The sequence below is a fragment of the Phyllopteryx taeniolatus genome, chromosome 7 (genome assembly GCF_024500385.1).
Source record: "Phyllopteryx taeniolatus isolate TA_2022b chromosome 7, UOR_Ptae_1.2, whole genome shotgun sequence".
NCBI classification, from domain to species: domain Eukaryota; kingdom Metazoa; phylum Chordata; class Actinopteri; order Syngnathiformes; family Syngnathidae; genus Phyllopteryx; species Phyllopteryx taeniolatus.
In genome coordinates, this window is record NC_084508.1 from 19283277 (window position 1) to 19303276 (window position 20000).

Below are 20000 nucleotides of genomic sequence, written 5' to 3' on the forward strand. Positions count from 1 at the left end.
GACTCAAATAAAAAAACAAGCCCTTCTCAGTATGCTGGAGTTCTATGCCCCTGACACCGCTAAAATATTTTTATAAATTGGATGTGGATTATCTATTTATTTTTTAAAATCTTAATTCACATTAGGACAGGCCAGAAAATGCTAGAGTTTTCTGGAATTATTTTTGGCAGCAGCAAAAGAAGATGTGCTTTTTGAGTTTGATTGTTATTATTATTTTAACTACCGGTAATACCAGTGTCCTAGATGAGAAGTAGTTTCAAGGGCAGTAGTTTCTCATTAGAATTTAATAGGCGATAGATAATCAAACCCTACGCTGGATGTTCCAAATTATTATGCATATAAGATTTGGAATTCTCGGGGGAGTTTTTGCATCTGGTGTATCTCATAGTCATAGTGTTCATGCAGTATGGGAAAAAGAAGACTCTTTTTGCCGATGAAAAATGTAAAATAGTCCAATGCCTTGCGAAGGGAATAAAAACACTGGACTTTTCAAGAAAACTTAAAGAAGATCCTTGTACTGTAAAAAATAAAGTGTGTGACTCAGAGAACAAACAGTTTGTTTTCTGAGGCTGATGAGGCGCAAGCAGCTATTTGAAGCTGCTTGTGTCTCTGGAATCCAAAGAACCTCTTGAGGCAGGATCTCCCAAAGGCTTAGAAATGTTTGCAGTGGGCTCAAGAATACAGAAAAACTCATCAATGGGAGACCGTGCTTTTTGTTCGGCGGCTCCGTCTGTGGAATGATCTGGAATGGAAAACCTAAGGGCACCATACACTGTAGATGCTTTTAAAAAAGGCCTAAAAACCCACCTTTTACAAGAAAAAAAAAAGCCTTTTTTTAAATTTCTATTTTTACAGACTATAGCTGTTTTTTTTTTTTTTTACAGACTATAGCTGGTTTTTTTATACATATCTACTGTAGTTTTGCTGTCATGTATGCATTTATTTATTTATAATATGCATTTATTTACAGTGCATTTATAAATACAATTCATTATTTTTAGAATCCATCCATTTTCTGTACCGCTTATCCTCACTAATTCTTCTCAAATAGAGATACAATTCATTCAAATTTGCCCTTGCACACACCTGGGTGTTTATGGTGTATAGAACACAAGAATGGGAGGCACAAGAATGTGGCCATGTGAAGCATTTTTCTCACCCAGTTAGCAAGAGACGTCCGCAGTAAATATTTAAAATATAGACATGCACTTTTTTATTGATGTGATGGCATTTAAACGTCATTCTCATGTTTTTTATTTTGCATTACAATTCTCAGTCAGTGAGAATAAGGACTGTTTATTTAAAAAAAAAAAAAAAAAAATTTATTAATCAAGGAAGCAATTGCAACACAGGAGGTGTCTATTTTCATAAAAAATATCCTGAATCTAAATTGATCCTACAGTCTTATATTGACCTGACCTTCCCTTTGTTTCTAGAACTGTGCCAGTACCCGTCCATCCAGCTCAGTCACTAGCTCTCGTCCGGTCAGTTTGCCACCAGGAACAACCCCGAACCAGGAGGAGGCAACCACATTCCATAACTGCAACACCCAAGGCCAGCAGAAGGAGGAAGGCAGTACCACAGGTAAGTTATTACAGCAATGAAATCAATTTGTTACTGCAATATTTACATGTCCTTATGACAGTCTAGTGTTTTCATGGCAGGATAAAGTTTATGCGTTGCACCAGGACTCACAATCTTATCTTGAGCTACCGCATCCCGTTAGATCTTTTTCCTGCAAGACAAACCTTGTTTTGTACGAATTCTTTGGACTTTTGTTCAAAGCACATAGATAGATGGATGGATGGATAGATAGGGAGAGAGAGCGATTGATAGATAGATGGACAGATAGATAGACAGATTTTATTCACTCAACAATGCAGAACACGTCTAAGAGTTCTTCAGATCAATCAGTGCCCTCAGTTTGTATTTTATACTACTTACTTTCACCCAATCTGTGGAAGATGGTGTATTGCCTGCTGAGTTAATTTTAATAGTTTCCCTAAACTGCCAATCACTATTTATCAAAGTCAATATTTTAGAAATACCACAGTCACCAAAATTACATTTAAATACAAGCAATTTCCCCACTGTTGAGCAGCTGGTTTATCTGTGATGCATTAGTGCAAGGCCCTCTGTAGCACTTGAGTGAAATCAGACATCAGAAATATCCGGTTTGACTGTAACACTAACCAGACACACTGACATCAGTCTATCTTGCTTAGCTGACTCAAGAATACACTTGATTCTGTAAAAAATGGCTGTTACCAGTTTCAAGCAGGTAAAGCTAAAGGAGAGGTTAAGCTCTGGTTTCATGCAACAATTTCAAGTCCAGAAACACATTTTAAAAAATTTGATAACTACCTTAATATATACTTCACTCTGTATCTGCGCAGTCAGTTGCTTAGGTGCTGATCATCATAAGAACACCTCACTACTGGCTAAGTAGTATGTTGAGAGATAAGCATACGCTTCTACTCAACTCAATTATACGTCATCTCAAAATGTCCATTATTTATACTTCTTTCTTATGTTTCCATCGTGCTTCATAGGAGAGTAATCAATTAACAGAGTCAAACTTAACCAAAGACCAAAATGTGCAGCTTATGGGCTTGCACAAAAGCCTTCTTTTTCCTGAAAGAAGTTAAAAGGCACAATCATGTACAAAGAAGTAAAGATGCCATAGCATCGCCTAAAACCATAAATAGTGGAGTCTGTCCTTTATTGACTTGGAATTTCTGTGAAAATGTGTAGTTATTGTTACGATGTTCAACATATATTCAGCTACAGTATTCTGGTATGACACTTTAATAGAAAATATTTATTGACACAAATTATTTGTATCATTGTTTGTGGCATAACCACGTGAACCGTGTTGGTGTTTTACATGTGCTGTGTGTGCAGGGTCATGCAGCCCTCACTCTGATACACGGCGTTTCTTTTACAGATGATTTGCATGGTCCTCGGCATTCTTAATGCCTCTCTCACTCACTCAGTGCACAGTTGTTAGTGTCAATGCCTGTGTCACATTTATGCGAATGAGACCACCATGTAACCAGACAAATGAGGCCCTGCCTCACAAATGTGTTTAATGTAACACAATCACTAAAATAAATGTTTGTCAGATAAGATTATTCAGACCATTTGCTGCTTCAATCTACTCCTGTCTCAATGTTACCACATGCAAATTGCGTGTGCATGATTGACTGACTTTATGGCCGAGCACTCAGACATACAGTACAGTACAGACTTGCTGTAAATTAAATGTAGCAAGGACACACTGATAGGGGAAGGCTTGTACAACATAAAGTATGCAAACAATAAATTATACTGTAAATAATCATCATACTGCTGAATGTAATACTTTGATTACATTAGGATGAAAACGCACAAAATATAAATCCATGTTTGACTAGGATGCTTAAAGTTTTAATCCATCCATCCATCCATTTTCTGAGCCGCTTCTCCTCACTAGGGTCGCGGGCATGCTGGAGCCTATCCCAGCTGTCATCGGGCAGGAGGCAGGGCACACCCTGAACTGGTTGCCAGCCAATCGCAGGGCACATAGAAACAAACAACCATTCCCACTCACAGTCATGCCTACGGGCAATTTAGAGTCTCCAATTAATGCATGTTTTTGGGATGTGGGAGGAAACCGGAGTGCCCGGAGAAAACCCACGCAGGCACTGGGAGAACATGCAAACTCCACACAGGCGGGGCCGGGGCTTTCAAAACCTCTTGCTCAGAGTGATTGTTTTGTGGTATGTATCTAAAAGGTAAACTTTTTGTCAATATGCGTTTGTATTATTATATATTACTTTATATCCCTTTTCTAATTGTACGTATAGTGTTTGCTCATTGCATATAGTAGGACAGACAGCGGATGATGTTAAGTGGATATACTGAGGAAGCACAAAGAAAGAAACAAGAGAAGGACGTGCAATATGAAAGAATAGGGATTGAAGTTTTGGTGGTAGTGGTCGGGGATTGAATTGAAAGGGGAAAGGTTATGTGGGTGTTTGTGTATGTGCAATGAGTGTTGCATTCCTGATGAGATGGCCCCACACAATGGCTAAATTGAAGGTTGCGAACCCTTTTCAACAGGAATAAAATGTCAGGTCTCACTGCAAACTCATGTCATCCTCTTGCTTTGTTGAAGCTTCCATTTCAACGGGCAAAGACCAAATAGTTGTCTTATGCTTTGAAATAAAAAAAAAGCTTAATTTTAATCTGCCTTTTAAAAAACTATTATATTAACTCCAGTCAATTTGCTGTGGCGCACTCGTGTGCCACTAAGGGATTATTGGGGGTGTCATGGGAAATTATCCAATTTCAATTAATTGGTCCCCTTAAAATTATTTATTAATTCCAAATATCTTTGTGCCGCTATCTATGCCAGCAACATATAGTAACAGGGAGAACAATTAAATGTTCTTCCATTAGATGGGAGAAAGTACAATTTTAACCTTTGTGCCCACTTGCTCCCATTCATACAACAGAATAAGTCATGACTTCCTGCATGTAGCTTTGTGTTCAACTACACAAGTAAGTAAATTTGTGAGTTAATTGAGATGAGATCACCATTTTTCAGTATTCATATTTTTTGTGACATTTTTGTTTGAGAATCTTGAGAATTTCTCATGTAAAATGGGTGCCTTGGCTCAATATGCTGTTTTACATATAAACAGTCAAACAGTTTGGGTATTCCTTTCTGTTCCAACACAGATGCTCAAAGCAAGGTCCATAAAGACATGGATGAGAGAATTTGGTATGGATGAACTTGACTGGCCTGCACAGATTCCTACCCTCAAACTGATAGAACACCTTTTGAGTTGATTTTGAATGGACAGTGAGCCCAGGCCTTCTCGTCCAACATCACAAATATGCTCCGAGGAGAATGGGCAAACATTACCATAAACTCACTACTAAACCTAGTTGAAAGCCTTCCCGCAAGAGGGTAGACCAATATCATATGAAACCATATGGATATAGAATGGCATCCATCCATTTTCCGTACCGCTTCTCCTCACTAGGCTCGCGGGCGTGCTGGAGTCTATCCCAGCTATCGTCGGGCGAGGGGCGGTGTACACCCCGAACTGATCACCAGCCAATCGCAGGGCACATATAAACAAACAACCATTCGCACTCACATTCACACCTCCGGGCAATCTTGAGTATTCAATCAACCTACCATGCATGTTTTGGCATGTGGGAGGAAACCGGAGTGCCCACGCAGGCACGAGGAGAACATGCAAACCCCACACAGGCGGGGGGGCCAGCGACACCACCTTGCATCCTGCGACACCACCTTGCATCCTGATAGAAGATGCTGGAGGGTAGGTAGCCTTGGTGGTACTGCACAGCGGACAGCCAACCTCATTCCCGAACCACAGAAGATGCTCCGGGGGCATGTTATGACCGTTATGTGGAAGCACTCCTGCTCTACCCTGGTGACTTTGTCCACCACCATGGTCTTCTGCCTCTTGGTGGCTTTGGACCAGAACTGTTGTGGAGCGGCCCAGCCTAGGCCAGCATGACCTGTCTGGGTTGACCCCATCACCTCTTTGTGTTGCATTCTCCATTTCAGCAGATGCTTTCCAGTTGCGGCCAGTGTGAATTGGAACTTTTGCGCTTCTTATCAAACAGTCAGCGGAGTCCTTCATCTCCAGTACAAGGCTTCTCCTGCTTGTACCAAAGGCTGATAGATTTAATGGGAGCTCCAGCATAATGCATCCGAAGAGAAGCAGCGGGGCAAGCCCATCTAATTCCTGATGTGGCTATTGGCTAGCTTGTCTATCCTGCTGACTTCTGCCAATATTAGATCCCCCACAACAGTAACTTCTTCAAAAGCGTTGTTCATCACCAATCACCCTAAGAAAAAATAGCTTTTCCATTCAATTGAATATGTCAGCTGCAGTATAAATGGTGTCTTGGGGCTCAACAGTTAATCTGTTAGATTTTCTAACTTCTCCAAAGTTGAACACCCTAAATGTTGTTCAATTTGCAGTTAAAAATTGTTTTTTGTGAAACATATACCTGTACTGTTAATGCACATTTTAAAATGGTGACAGTTTGACTCTAAAACCTCCAGAAAAATCTGAACAAATTGTTCAGCGAGCTTCCTGGAATAGATTGTTTCCATTTTAGAGGTTCCCCTGAAGATGGAAAGATGGTCATATCAAAGTTATCTGAGCAAACCTGATCCTGGGTGTCATTTCCAGTTTGTGTAAGTCAGATTTTACCTTAAATACCTAAAAACTACTAATATTTGACACTACTAACCCATTCCTCTTTCCCTAACATGTTCCTTTGTATCCTATGAAAATATGAGGCCTTGTTTTTAGAAAGTGATTTGGTCTATTGCCGGCAACACTACTCCTGTGTAACCTTCTCTGACACAACTAAACTTGTCATGCATAGTTAGCCCAATTCATTGACATGCAACAGGATCCCATTCTCCACAACAATTGTGTAATGACAGTGTCATCTGGGTACCATTTCCCCATGTTCAAGTCCTCACCAGGACAGCCATGATGAGTGCTGTGCCATAATGACAATGTCAAGTTATATTTTCAAACAGTGTGGCTCAAGTTGACTGTAATTATCCTTTTGATGTATATTCATTCTTTATAAGCACAAATACAATCCCACACATGCAGTATTTGGTGATGTGTCTACTGCATGTGCTCCATGCATGGATCGACACTGACAAGTTAAATTTTGTGGCTTCTTGATGACGAGGTGCCTTCATGAGTGAAAATACAAACAATATTTTTACTTTATGAGTGCTCACTTTTTTCTTTGGACTCTGGATTGCAGCTTCCACAAGTAGTAGCTGCTCGCCTAATTGTGACCCCATAGCTCTGCCCCTGGTCATCATGGTCATGGCTCTCCAATTTTATTTGTAGGAGACATAACTGCCCCCTCAAAACAGGCTGGGTTCGGTGGGGCTTAGAAAAAGGGGTGAAAAGTTTAAGTGGAATTAATTATTGATAGTGGGGTATTTTGACAAAAAGCATACCACATATTGTACATATGGCTTAAAGTACTCCATCATAGTGCAGGAAATCCGTCGAATGAATTTTTTTGACACGTCTCGCCCTACGTATGTGTGTGTGTTGCTGAAGTGCTTCCATACTTTAGCGAATCAAAGGAGTAAATCCGCCAAAAGTATGAGCCCAAACCACCAAGTGCTAGCCAATCAGAGGCAGAGTTGGGCGAGTCTTGTCTAGTATTAGTGTGACAACAAATCCCAACATACAATCTGCGTATCTTGGAAAATGAAAGCTATATTTATTAAACACGGTGTAAACACAGTATTAATTGAGAAATGTTTAAAAATGCAAATGGTGCTGGGCATGGTCTGAGGAAAAAGGTGGAGATGGAAAGCCCTTTGGAAGTTGGTGCCACTAATTGAAGGAGCCTGGTGTTAGCTTCTGCAGTGTGTGCTCAAAGAAATTGGTGTAACGGGAGAGTGGGAAGTAGGCCTGTCATGATAAGTACTGTAATATATTGACTTATCATTAAAAAAATAAAATGGACACGATATTTTTCCTGACTCGATAAATTGTCATTGTTGTGGTTAGCTGGCATGCGGATCACACAGTGACCTGACAGAATTGGATGGCTGTGTCATTAGCCACTAGTGGGCTCATGGAACGTTCCACTCTTGCCGATGTTGGCTTGGTCCATGTGGAGCGTGTAGATTCAAACAATAGAGACACTTAAGGGAAAGTTAATTGTTAGCTAGCTCGGGATTTCATGAGCTACCGAGCTAGTGAGTTAAGGAGCTAAACGGCTCGCTCCATCGTGGCAATGTAGTTTAAAACATCAGCGCTTCGCTCCAAGTTGCTGTGTGTGTTAGTCCCCAATTAACACAAACACAGGAACATAAACTGTTTGTTAAGCATTATCGCAGTGGCACACGTTATTCAGCCAGTAGTTGACTACAGCGAACGTCAACGTTTGATTGACAAGGGAAGGGCTTGTTTTCAACGGACCAACCACCAGGTTTACATGGAGACTTTTTTGTCATTCTTATTTAAATCATTCCTATTTCAGATGCCTGGTCAACTGTTTACATGTGACGTGATCTATTCCGATCGGGTGTATACATGTGCACTACATTTAATTGGAAGAACCGTGCGACATGCGCATTTCGTCGTGAACGTCACGTCATTTATTAAGATGGAGGTCTGTCGTCTATTCAGCACAGTAGTTGGGATTATTTTTAAACATTAAAAAAAACGATTGATAAAAACAATTTATAAGTCGTTAAAAACAAGGTCTCTGTCGCAAACGATCGAAATCAGGTATTTCAAATTTCTCTACCTTATCTACGTCAGTAGCGAAGATCTCTGCCTGCCTCTCCGCCCCCAAGCCAGCACTGTCAAAATAACAAACACATGTGCTTTCACAAGTAGTGAGGCTTGGGCCTTCTACATGGACGCAACCAATCATAGGAAAGATGGCAGTCTTAGCCAAATATGGACAAAGCTGATACAAAACTGGCTCAAACAGATGTCTGTCAAAGGGGTCTTTTCTGGACACATTTTTTTTTTAAGAAGGAAATTGACACTTTTATACTAAGTCCATGTTAGAGAGTCACTCTATGGAGGTCTAAATAGACAAAATATGGAACCTCAAATAGAGAAATACGAAAGGAAATTCTAATAATAACAATAATAATTATTAAAAATAATATTGATAACAACAATACAGATTTAAAAGCAAAAAAACAAAAAAATAATAACTAAATAATAATAAGGGCCTTATTTTTCATGATTTCATAGGCATTAAAAAAACAATGTCATTTATTGTGATAGTTTTTGGGAAAATATATCTTTAATTTTTTTTTCATCGTGACAGGCCTAGTGGGAAGGAAGTGCGTGTTTGCCACGAAACGAACCCCAACTACAAAATGCTTTGGTTCGTGCTCTCACTCATACTACAGTCATATATTACCGGTATGTACGTACACATCTACATCTGACACAGCGGCTTCAATGACTGAACTTTTTTATTTAAAATATTTTGTGACCATAAAATACGCATATGTCCTTTCATAGCCAAACACCATTTGTTATTTACAGTAAAATCTAGTGAGTCTTTGTCAATAATCTTTCTTAAGTTAAATCAACATTAATAAAACTGTCAGTATCAATTCAACATGGCAGCTACGTACTTAAACAGACATGGCTTTGCTCGCGAATTTAGACAGCATTTGTCCGAAAAGCTAAAAAAAAGTTGAGCAAATTTGTCTCTGTATCCAGAGGTCCTACTGCCTGTTGAGAGATCAAAACCACACTGATAATGCTTACATCAGGCTCTTCCACTGCTCTAAAAAGGAATGTTTTCGAGTAAAATGATAAATAATCACCAGGTCATTTTTTTTCATCTGTAATATATCATATTATACAGTATTAATAATTATAATGTATATGATGATATGTAATGATGTTATCTGTCATTAAAAGTTATTTATCTGTGTATAAAGTAGTTATTTATATGTCAATCAATTTATCTTTTCATAAACTGATTATCTGCATGCAGTAATCCCCCTCCATTGTAGGTGTTACATTCCAGTCCACCCCCGCAACAAGTGAAATCCTTTATATAGAAATACCTTATTTAAATACACCCTAGGCATGTTTTTATAGCACTTTTAAAAAAATACAAACACATTTAAACATAATATATTACGAGAGACTAAGAGCAATGGATAATACAAAAATATTGTACAAACAATATAAAAAATAATTATTCTAATAACAGTAAAACTGCAGTGGAGTGGAACTGTGATATAGTGGGAATTACGCTATCAGCATTCTATTTGTATTCCCCACACTACCATGTTAACACAGCTTTTTATTGTGACTGGTGAAATTAATGTGAACGTAACAATATATAATTAAGTATTTATTTAATTAATTATCAATCAAAACTTTATTTATAGAGCACTTATAGGTCCATGTTCATTCTCTTGCTGATGCAAAGTGAGGAGCAGTCATTCTTCATCTGGGTTGACCAAACAAGGCTCAATGGTTCAGCCAAGATTTTAAAAAATTTTCCTTACAACTTCCCTATGTTTTTTTCACAAATTAAATTTGAGGCTTTTTTGCTGCGTCCATTATGCATTTCAAAGTGATTGGTAAATATGTGGATAGGATTCACTGGATGTGTTTATGCCACGATATATGGCTGTGTTTTGCTACCAACTGGTACTTTTTTTTTTTTTTTAAACTCCTATTAAAAAAAAAAAAAGAAAACTGTCATACATTACAACATAAATTCTAAATTGGTTTTGTTTTTGTTTAACCTGTATCATCATGTCAAACCCTTTGATTATTTTGAAAGAAATCATTCAAACAAGTGCACCCAGAGTATGCTCTGGCATTCAAAATTCATCCTACCCATTGAAACAAATGAAAACATGAAAAATTGAGCCTCTTTTGTGGTTCTTAAGTAGCTTTAAGGTAAACTGTTCATGCATATTCGCCCAGTCGTTGCAGAGCGTAAACTAAAATTTCTTTTATGCAGCCGTTCTGAATAGGAATGCTACGATGTCACATGCCGACCAAAGTCCTTAGAGGAAAATCTATTCATAATTCAGTGTAACAACAGAGCATAAGCTGTGGTATTGTCAGGTATAACAAATTGAGGTTGTGAATGCGCTGAATTTGTATCTGCTTACAGAGGTTGACTGCATTATACATACAGTACTGCAGGTGCTGCTCAGTGCGTGGTAATAGGATGGATGATGGATGGCCAAGCTACACAGGCTTCCGTTCTTGGGTTATTCATCTACAGCATTTATGTGCTTATTTATTGCTTCACCCAGAAAGACCCTCAAAACTTAGGATGGTGCACAGGGCCGAAAGGACGTTGAGTGTTGGCCATTATAGAAATGGATCTGAGCTCTCTGAGGCATGGAAGTCATCCCTTTAGCACATATTGGATATATTGATGTCAGCGTTGCTTGTTCATTGGTGGTGCTTTCTGCAGGCTGCCATGTTTGTTGACTTTTAATTGTTCTTTTACAGTACCTTAGCCACAGAAATAAAACCCTAGAGATGTTTTCCCGGTGTTTTGACATTTGACCTCAGGCCTTTTCCCTGAAGCTTTTTCCAAAACTGTACGTCCATGATTTCTTCGACTGCCTAACGGCCGTAATGTGTCCTTACCACATTATGCAGATGGCCGAACATTAAAGTGACTCACCCGGTCTGTTGTGCAAGAAAGATTGAGGTGCCGCTGATCTATAGAATGGCAGGCATACCCCCATTTTTTATTGATGGACCTCCAAACGTGTCAGGCACAAGCACAGTATTCTGATTAAATTACTTTTGTTGGATTTATTCCATACAGAATCAAAAAACATGCTCTTCTACAAAGTGTGTTGGAGCAGTGGGCATAGCAGTGCGCACATATCACTGGCGACGTTTAACTTCCGTAGCCGTTACGGAAGTTAATTTCACATTTAAAGTTTAACATATTTTCCAACTGGATTTCTATGACATTCACATGTCTTAGGAACACATCCATTTTCCGTGATTTACACCCAGCCTCAGACTTCAGTGAGTCGCACCTCGTGGGTAGTTGCACACACATGAGCCATTTTTGGGGTGGCGTGGCACAGAGGGTAAGTGTATGCCCTGCAACCAGAGAGTTGCCATATCCCCGTCCAAGCACATGTCAATGTGTCCCTGGGCAAGACACTTAACCCACATTGTGAATGAATGTGGTTGGATGTCTGGTGGTTGTCAGAGGGGCTGTGGGCGGAGAATGTCAGTCAGACTGCCCCATGGCAGCAGTGGCTACACAAGTAACTTACCACCACTTGGGTGTGACTGTGGAGTGACCGAATGTATGCAATTGTAAAGCATCTTTGAGTGCCCTGAAAAGCACTAAGCATACATGCATTATCAGTATTATGATTATTTTGCATGGTGGGTATGCCAGAAGTCATTACAAGAGAATGCGTGTACCTTGGAAGTGTGCAAGCCAGACGTGTAAAAAAAGGACTTATACACGAACAGGATAATATGGCCCTAAATTACTGTTGTGCAAAAAATGAATTTGAATTTAGGCCTATACCGAAATATTACATTCATATTTAAAACTGCTTTATTATACTGCTCAAATATTTTAATTGTACACCAAATCCTGGTTGAACGGTAACATCCAGGTGGGTCCTTAGGCAAGACCCTTCATGTCAGCTTGGATGAGTGCATATACTGATAGTGTCATAGACATTCATGTAGCAGGGCAGAAAACAAGGGACTGAAGGAGTGTTACTATGTTGCCAATAGAGTGTTACTACAGTACAATTATAGTCATAAACCCAGTGAAAGGGAATACATGCAGAGAAAGTGGGAGGAATGGACTCTTCGAAACCCCACATCCACAGTGAGTAAGAAACAACTACGGGCTCAGTGTTCAAATATAAGCAAGAAGAAGTCACTATCATAGACTGATGTGGTACAATGTACAATGTTCCTCATCTGCGGTCCAAAAATGTTATGGCAAGGGGGAGCCAATACACCAGCCAAAAGAAATGCTGTGTGTCGAGGTGTGTCCGACTATAGTCGGAACTTCTCGACCTTGCATACAAGCTCAGGCTCTTTCCCTGCCGGAGAGGTGACATTGCACATTCCAAGAGCCAGCTTCTGCAACCAGGGATCGGACCGCCAAGATCCTCTCTGCGCACCCGACCCCCTTGGACTCTCCCACAGGTGGTGAGCCCATTGGAAGGGGGACCCACGTTGGCTCTTTGGGCTGTGCCCAGCCGGGTCCCACGGCTACATGGCCGGCAACCAGGTGCTCACCATCGAGCCCACTTCCAGGCCTGGCGCCAGAGGGGGGCTCCAAAAGTGTTTGTTATCATAGAGGATCTTTGAGCTGTGCTTTGTCTGGTCCCTTAGCTAGGTCCTGTTTGCCATGAGTGATCCTGCTAGGGGTATAAAGCCCCAGAAAACTTACAGTATATTTAGATATAGATATAAAGCAAAGTTTTGTAAATTGATTTTTTAAGCTGCAATATCATCCTCACTCATACTTTGTGTCCTGCCCCTCGTGCGTTTAAGTATTAACTGTATTTACACGTGGGAAACATCATTACTGACCACCTCAGCACTGAAGTATCACCACTATACTGCAGCTGCCAACAGTACCACAAAACCAATATCAGTCTTGCTACTTCATTCCACAGAACTGTTCTTCATCATATGCATCTCAACAACCCATGGCAACGACATGCTGGCAGCTTACGATGAGCCATAGTGGGGAAGAGAAAGGGAGGGGGAAAAGAGGGGTGAATCGGGCCGTAGATCAGGGCAGAGAGGATGGCGGCACGGCCAGTAGGTGACAGGGGAATAACATCCCTTTCTCCTCAATCGACAGGGACCATAACTCCTGTCTCTCCAGGGACAGATTGAGAAAGGCAATAGCCCAAGGGGCTGTGAAGCTCGGATGCTTGGGAGAATTGAAAGTTAAAAGAAAAACGATGTTTGCTGAGCCGCTACTATTGGTTCAACCGACAACATTCCTATTCGCTACTGGAATTTTCCTATGGCCTTTTTCAGAGACAGATGCAAGTGGGATACTGCATAAATCCAGACAGATAATTAGACAAAAATCATCCTAGGCTGGCTCAACAGCACATTCTGTCATGAACGGAACAAAGGACAGGATCCAAAATTCACAACTCCAATACAATGGACAGTTTAAAAAAAAAAAGAGTAAAGTTTAATAAACGGGCAGGGTCGATCCTCAGACAGGCAATCTGCAAAGGCAACAGTATCCAAAAACGTGAGGCAAAAGGCAAGGTCAATAATCAAAACAATGTTTAGGCTTACTATGAGTCAGTGACGTTGAAATAAGGAATGCTGGAACGTGATGACAAAGTACAACGAACTGGTGACCAGAAAGAATGAGACATGAGGTTAAATGCATGGGGTAATTAGGGTAAACAAGGCACGGGTGGGGAAGAAGGTTGATATATTGTGAAGGTTGATATATTGTGAAGGTTGATATATTGTGTGTCCAGGAGACCAGGTGGAAAGGCAGTAAGGCTAGAAGTTTAGGGGCAGGGTTTAAATTATTTTACCATGGTGTAGATGGGAAGAGAAATGGAGTCGGGGTTATTTTAAAAGAAGAGTTGGCTAAGAATGTCTTGGAGGTGAAAAGAGTATCAGATCGAGTGATGAGGCTGAAATTTGAAATTGAGGGTGTTATGTGTAATGTGATTAGTGGCTATGCCCCACAGGTAGGATGTGACCTAGAGGTGAAAGAGAAATTCTGGAAGGAGCTAGATGATGTAGTTCTGAGCATCCCAGACAGAGAGAGAGTCGTAATTGGTGCAGATTGTAATGGACATGTTGGTGAAGGTAATAAGGGTGATGAAGAAGTGATGGGTAAGTACGGTATCCAGGAAAGGAACTTGGAGGGACAGATGGTGGTAGACTTTGCAACAAGGATGCAAATGGCTGTAGTGAACACTTTTTTCCAGAAGAGGCACGAACATAGGGTGACCTACAAGAGCGGAGGTAGAAGCACACAGGTGGATTACATCTTGTGCAGACGATGTAATCTGAAGGAGGTTACCAACTGTAAGGTAGTGGTAGGGGAGAGTGTGGCTAGACAGCATAGGATGGTGGTGTGTAAGATGACTCTGGTGGTGGGGAGGAAAATTAGGAAGACAAAGGCAGAGAAGAGAACCATGTGGTGGAAGCTGAGACAGGACGAGTGTTGTGCAGCTTTTCGGGAAGAGGTGATACAGGCTCTCGGTGGACGGGAAGAGCTTCCAGAAGACTGGACCACTGCAGCCAAGGTGATCAGAGAAGCAGGCAGGAGAGTACTTGGTGTATCTTCTGGCAGGAAAGGAGAGAAGGAGACTTGGTGGTGGAACCTCACAGTACAGGAAATCATACAAGGAAAACGGTTAGCTAAGAAGAAGTGGGACACTGAGAGGACCGAGGAGAGGCGAAAGGAATACATTGAGATGCGACACAGGGCAAAGGTAGAGGTGGCAAAGGCAAAACAAGAGGCATATGATGACATGTATGGCAGGTTGGACACTAAAGAAGGAGAAAAGGATCTATACAGGCTGGCCAGACAGAGGGATAGAGATGGGAAGGATGTGCAGCAGGTTAGGGTGATTAAGGATAGAGATGGAAATATGTTGACTGGTGCCAGCAGTGTGCTAGGTAGATGGAAAGAATACTTCGAGGAGTTGATGAATGAGGAAAATGATAGAGAAGGGAGAGTAGAAGAGGCAAGTGTGGTGGACCAGGAAGTGGCAATGATTAGTAAGGGGGAAGTTAGAAAGGCATTAAAGAGAATGAAAAATGGAAAGGCAGTTGGTCCTGATGACATTCCTGTGGAGGTATGGAAGCATCTAGGAGAGGTGGCTGTGGAGTTTTTGACCAGCTTGTTCAATAGAATTCTAGTGCGTGAGAAGATGCCTGAGGAATGGAGGAAAAGTGTACTGGTGCCCATTTTTAAGAACAAAGGTGATGTGCAGAGCTGTGGCAACTATAGAGGAATAAAGTTGATGAGCCACACAATGAAGTTATGGGAAAGAGTAGTGGAGGCTAGACTCAGGACAGAAGTGAGTATTTGCGAGCAACAGTATGGTTTCATGCCTAGAAAGAGTACCACAGATGCATTATTTGCCTTGAGGATGTTGATGGAAAAGTACAGAGAAGGTCAGAAGGAGCTACATTGTGTCTTTGTAGATCTAGAGAAAGCCTATGACAGAGTACCCAGAGAGGAACTGTGGTACTGCATGCGGAAGTCTGGAGTGGCAGAGAAGTATGTTAGAATAATACAGGACATGTACGAGGGCAGCAGAACAGCGGTGAGGTGTGCTGTCGGTGTGACAGAAGAATTTAAGGTGGACGTGGGACTGCATCAGGGATCAGCCCTGAGCCCCTTCCTTTTTGCAGTGGTGATGGATAGGCTGACAGATGAGGTTAGACTGGAATCCCCGTGGACCATGATGTTTGCAGATGACATTGTGATCTGCAGTGAAACCAGGGAGCAGCTGGAGGAACAGTTAGAAAGATGGAGGCATGCACTGGAAAGAAGAGGAATGAAGATTAGCCGTAGTAAAACAGAATATATGTGCATGAATGAGAGGGATGGTGGGGGAAGAATGAGGCTACAGGGAGAAGAGATGGCAAGGGTAGAGGACTTTAAATACTTGGGGTCAACCGTCCAGAGCAATGGTGAGTGTGGTCAGGAAGTGAAGAAACGGGTCCAAGCAGGTTGGAACGGGTGGAGGAAGGTGTCAGGTGTGTTATGTGACAGAAGAGTCTCTGCTAGGATGAAGGGCAAAGTTTATAAAACAGTGGTGAGGCCAGCCATGATGTATGGATTAGAGACAGTGGCACTGAAGAGAAAACAGGAAGCAGAGCTGGAGGTGGCGGAAATGAAGATGTTGAGGTTCGCTCTCGGAGTGACCAGGTTGGATAAAATTTGAAATGAGCTCATCAGAGGGACAGCCAAGGTTCGATGTTTTGGAGACAAAGTTAGAGAGAGCAGACTTCAATGGTTTGGACACGTCCAGAGGAGAGAGAGTGAGTATATTGGTAGAAGGATGATGACGATGGAGCTGCCAGGCAAGAGAGCTAGAGGAAGACCAAAGAGAAGGTTGATGGATGTCGTGAGGGAAGACATGATGGCAGTTGGTGTTCGAGAGGAGGATGCAGGAGATAGGCTCTCATGGAAAAGGATGACGCGCTGTGGCGACCCCTAACGGGACAAGCCGAAAGGAAAAGAAGAAGAAGAAGAAGGCACGGGTGGGGAAGATGAGGAGCAGGTGTGTACGAGCCAGGGGGCAGACAACAACCACAACCATCATGACACATTCTTCAAATAATACCCCACGTTTTCACAAGGCGGCATGGTGGACGACATCTCCTGTTTGGAGTTTGCGCGTTCTCCCCGTGCCTGTGTGGGTTTTCTCCGGGTAGTCCTCTTTCCTCCTACATTACCAAAAAAATGCATGGTATGTTAACTGAAGACTCTAATTTGTCCGTAGGTATGAATGTGAATGTAAATGGTTGCTTGGTTATGTGAGCCCTGCATTTGGCGGGTGACAAGTTCAGGGTGTACCCTGTCTCTCGCCCAGAGTTAGCTGAGATAGGCACCAGCACGCCTGCGACCCTAGTGAGGATAAGCGGTGTGGAAAATGGATGGATGGATGGATGGATGTTTTCACAAGATTGTTTTTACATCCACCTTTTTATTGCATACACCAGCAGCTTGAAGCGCTGTCCACCCTGGACCAATTGCAGGTCAATCATGGAGCCAGCACATAAAAACAGGCAACCATTCACCCATCCATTCACATGCTTTTTTGACACTTAGGGGCAATTTTGAGTATGCCATTAAAATACCTCCTTATGAAATCAGAGTACCCTGAGAGAGCTTCTGGACAAAAATGAATATGCTGTTGTTCAGGGTTTCTGAAACTTCGTTAGTTCTAGACCCAAATGTGAAATTTATTCTCTCCTTGGGACCAAAAACAGCACGAAAAGGTGAGTTGGCTAGCAATTGTGTCATTTTTTTCTTAGCATAGAAAAGTGTAGTTGAGCTTGCAGGCTCATGGTCCTTCATCTCATGCTGTCCCATCGTGTCTTCGAACATTATGTTGTATGGCAATAATGTCCGGCGTGCCTGGAATTACATTTCATTCACACAAGAGACATCATACACACTACTCTTCTTATTACTCATTTTCTTTATTGCCCCTACCTTATTAGAACAGCACAATGCAGTGTCAAAAGTATGACACATGCAGACAAGCGTAATGCGGCTTCACTAAAATGGTATTTGTAGAATATGTCACGAGCTACTAAAAAAAACAACTGACTAGAGTTTGGACATTCCTGTCTTAATGTTGCGATGCAGATCACCACAGCTTAAACTACAATCACAGTAATAAACACCTATCTGAAAGGGACAATCAATACTGAGCATGATTGTCATAAATTACATTGATATATTTTCTTTACTCTCACAGTCAAATGTACAGACACATTCCCTTGTTCAGATTGGGTGGGAGGGATAGAAAGTATGTCACAGTGTTAGCTTTCATTACGTGATCAATTTTCCGATTTATCAAATACGCCCCTTCATTATACTGTAGCTCTTTATTTCCAGTTGTGACATTCTGCCGCTTCAATGCGGATGTTATGGCTCAACACAGAATTACAGTGACAATATATTTTAATGAAAAAGTATTGGCACCCTTCTCAAATTCTCTATTCTCGATAAAAAAATTTGCATATTTTCCCCACTTGAATGTTTAGGATCATCAAAGAAATATAACCTAAGTGAACTTAAAATGCTGTCTGTAAATGGTGATTTCATTTATCAAGGAAAAAAAAAAACTATTCAAAGTTACCTGGCCCTGTTTGAAAAAGTAATGGCCTCCTAAACCTAAGAACTAGTTGGGCCGTCCTCAGCAGCAACAACTGAAATCAAGTGTTTTCTATAACTGGCAATGAGTCTTTCAAATCTCTGTGGAGATATTTTGGCCAACTCTTCCTTGCCGAATTGTTTGAATTCAGCACAAATGGAATGTTTTTGAGCATGAACAGCCTTTTTAAGGTCATGCCATGCATTTCAGTTGGATTCAAGTCTGACTTTGACTAGGCGACTCCAAAACCTTAATTTTGTTTTTTAAGACATTAAAAGGTTGACTTGCTGGTGTGTTTTGGATTGTTATCCTGCTGTAGAACCCAAGTGCACTTTATCTTGAGGTCACAAACTGATGGCTGAACATTCTTCTTCAGGATTTACTGTTAAAGAGCAGAATTCATGGTTCCATCAATCACAGCGAGTTGTCCAGGTCCTGAAGGAGTGAAGCAGCATGAGATCATCACACTACCACCACCAGGTTTGACTGTTGGCATGATGTTCTTTTTCTGAAATGTGATTCTACATTTATGCCAGATCTAACAAGATACAGACCTTCCAAAAAGCTCAACTTTCATCTCATCAGTCCATATAATAATCTCCCAAAAGTCTTGGGAATCATTCAGATGTTTTTTTTGCAAAAGTAAGACAAGTTTTAATGTTCTTTTGGGTCAACAGTGGTTTTCGGCTTGGAACTCTGTCATTGATGCCATTTTTGCCCAGTCTCCTCCTTATTGTTGTGTCATGAACACTGACCTGGGAGGGGTGGCCTGCAGTTCTAAAGAAGGTGTCCTGAGTTCCTTTGTAGCCTCTTGAATGAGTCATGTGGTAATCTTTGTAGGCTGGCCACTCTTGGGAAGGTTCACCACTGATCACTATTTAAAAACAGCATTTTAAATTAATTTGGGTTATATTTGTCTGATATTTACATTTGTTTGATGATCTTAAACATTGAAGTGGGGAAACTATGCAAAAATATAAGAATTTGAGAAGGGGGCCAATACTTTTTCACAGCACAGTATATTGTCTCTGGAAAACTACACAGTTAATCCTTGATGTTTATCACTCATAATAATGGGCATAAGAGTGACCAAAAAAAACTGTTTTATGACATTTTAAATAGTTGTTTGGATTACAATGCTTTGCTTAACATATAGAAAAAAGGTTGTAAATAAAGGTTACACTTTTCATTTTACAGGTATCTGAGTTTTATACATACAGTAGGGATATATTACTGTACCCCTTCCACTTGGAGATGTAAGCCTCAGGTTTATGGTACTGGTTAATCTGGGTCACCAATACCTTAGACAAGACCTGGGCATAAAACGGTCTGCGGGCCACATTCGGCCTTTCCACGGTCTCTGACAGGCCCTCTTCTTATTAAGATAAAATGTAAAAAGTAAGCACTGCACTTCTATTTTGAAAATATCTCTCCTCACTTCACAATAGGGAGTAATGCCATTGTTGTTTTGTGTGTTTATGTACATGCATGTGTTTGGCCAGTACAAGAAAGCATGAGCAAATGCAATGTCTCAGACAGAGATGGCCTCATGTTAACATTTACATTTCCTGCA

General features: G+C 41.0%; 1 protein-coding gene across 7 annotated transcripts in view; it reads left to right on the plus strand.

Annotated features, from left to right (window-relative positions):
* The window catches only part of LOC133480721 (adhesion G-protein coupled receptor D2), a 106039-nt gene that overhangs the window by 58208 nt on the left and 27831 nt on the right, over positions 1–20000 (plus strand). For 5 of the 7 annotated variants that reach the window (XM_061779241.1, XM_061779242.1, XM_061779240.1 and 2 more), the window contains one exon: positions 1437–1584. In XM_061779241.1, coding sequence (XP_061635225.1) covers positions 1437–1584 — 148 coding nt within the window. Of the gene's footprint in view, positions 1–1436; positions 1585–18803; positions 18908–20000 lie in introns of all 7 variants that reach the window. The other 2 variants (XR_009789355.1, XM_061779246.1) reach the window with 1 other exon arrangement.